Here is a 1850-nt window from a genome sequence, read left to right on the forward strand (position 1 = left end):
GAATGAACTTAAACAATCTAATCCTACGAAGACTAAGCAGGATTATCGTTTGTTACAAAAATATGAAATACTGGAGGTCACAATTGAGGGTACCACCGTGCAAAAGTTGCAGAAGAAAGGAACTCAGCTGCGATTCGTTTGTGCTGAAGATGTGTTTGATGTACTTCTAGCTCTTCATCGCATAATTGGCCACGGAGGAAGTATTGTGAGGAATGTCAGCTAAAGAAAAGTAGTGTGCGGAAGTGTGTGGTTGTCAAGCCAATCGTCTCGAACAGCATGAATTCTCGAGCTCAGGTTAGTAACGAAACAAACAAGCATTATTATTCACTAAGTTATTGTAGGCATTTCCTAGCCTTCCAATCTAACCTTAATGTAATAAATTATATGCATGACCCTACTACTACTACTACTACTACTACTACTACTACTACTACTACTACTACTACTACTCCTAATAATAATAATAATAATAATTTTGCTGACAATAATATTTATGATGATGTATTTGCATTACTTATAATTTTGTCTCGTACTGTGTCTTTGCAGGTTGACTTGATTGATATGCAGAGTCAACCAGATGGGAAGTACCGTTTCATTTTCAATTACTAGGATCACTTGACCAAGATGATATGCCTTCGAGCCCTACAGACTAAGACTGCCGAGGAGGTAGCTTTTCACCTGGTTGACATTTTCTGTGATAAAGGAGCCCCTCATATTCTTCAATCTGACAATGGGAGAGAATTTTCAAATAAGGTAATCAAGGAAGTTCTGGCTATGTGGCCAGAATGTAAGCTAGTTCATGGGAAACCAAGATATTCTCCATCACAGGGTTCCGTGGAACGAGCAAACAGAGATGTTGAAGCAATACTCGCTTGCTGGATGAAAGATAACAACACTACACAATGGTCAAATGGACTGCGCTTTGTTCAGTGGCAGAAAAACACGATCTTCCATTCTGGAATTAGCAGGACACCTTATGAAGCCATGTACGGAGAAAAGGCTCATCTTGGTATTTCTGCTGTCAACATACCAGAAGAAATAATGGAAGGCATGGAGACAGAGGAGCAGCTTGCAGAAGCACTTTGTTTAGTTAATGAAGAAGATCAAAATGTAGAACAGGGGAGAAGTGCTGAAAGTTGTGCCATAAATTGCAACTCGTGTGGTCAAAACATTCCATGTCATCCTTCTGGTCAATGTTGTTCAACTGTAAATGACAATGTTGATGATCCTGTGATCTGTTGCCTATGCAATAGAAATCGTAGCATTCAGGCTGAACGAAGGGAATCGAAAATACAACTAGAGAAGAAAGCTAAAAAATGAAGGGTAAATCAGTACAGCGTTTCAAGCCAGCCCTTGCAGGGGACACTGTCATGGTTCCTATTCCACTTGTTGACCGTGGACGAGCGGAATTTGCGAATGCAAAGGCAATTATAACTGAGACAATGGATGGCGGAACTTACACACTAGGGACAAAACATAGTTTACTTAAACAGGTGTACAGTCGAAAGCAGTTCACTTTATGTGCTGAAAAATTTATGTCAATCGAAGAGGTAATAAAGGATCGCGAAGTCAGTCTGCGAGAGGTAGCTATTGCAGACTCGATGGGACATGGCCAGGGGATCAGTAAGTGTAGCTGCACCCAGTCATGTCGGAGCAGACGCTGTAAATGCTTCAAAAACGAAGTATTGTGCAACAGCAGATGTAAATGCAGCAACTCTTGTTCAAACAAGTCAGATAATGCTAATTTTCATAATTGTTGAAATAATTTTCAAGTTCAGTTTTAGTTCTTTCAATATTCTAATATACTTGTAATGTGTAATGTAAGTTTTTAATGTTGAATAAAAAAAACA

At 39.3% G+C, this 1850-nt stretch overlaps 1 protein-coding gene across 1 annotated transcript; it reads left to right on the top strand.

The window, feature by feature from the left end:
• Positions 1–624: 624 nt before the first annotated feature.
• On the top strand, positions 625–1320 carry LOC135208172 (KRAB-A domain-containing protein 2-like). The gene has a single exon (XM_064240309.1). It carries the CDS (start codon positions 625–627, stop codon positions 1318–1320), a length of 696 nt encoding a protein of 231 aa, XP_064096379.1.
• Positions 1321–1850: the final 530 nt, after the last annotated feature.

This window comes from Macrobrachium nipponense, chromosome 35 (assembly GCF_015104395.2).
Source record: "Macrobrachium nipponense isolate FS-2020 chromosome 35, ASM1510439v2, whole genome shotgun sequence".
Classification (NCBI taxonomy): domain Eukaryota; kingdom Metazoa; phylum Arthropoda; class Malacostraca; order Decapoda; family Palaemonidae; genus Macrobrachium; species Macrobrachium nipponense.

Coding starts and splice junctions, on each gene's coding strand:
- LOC135208172 (XM_064240309.1), top strand. CDS start 625: ATGATATGCCTTCGAGCCCTACAGACTAAGACTGCCGAGGAGGTAGCT.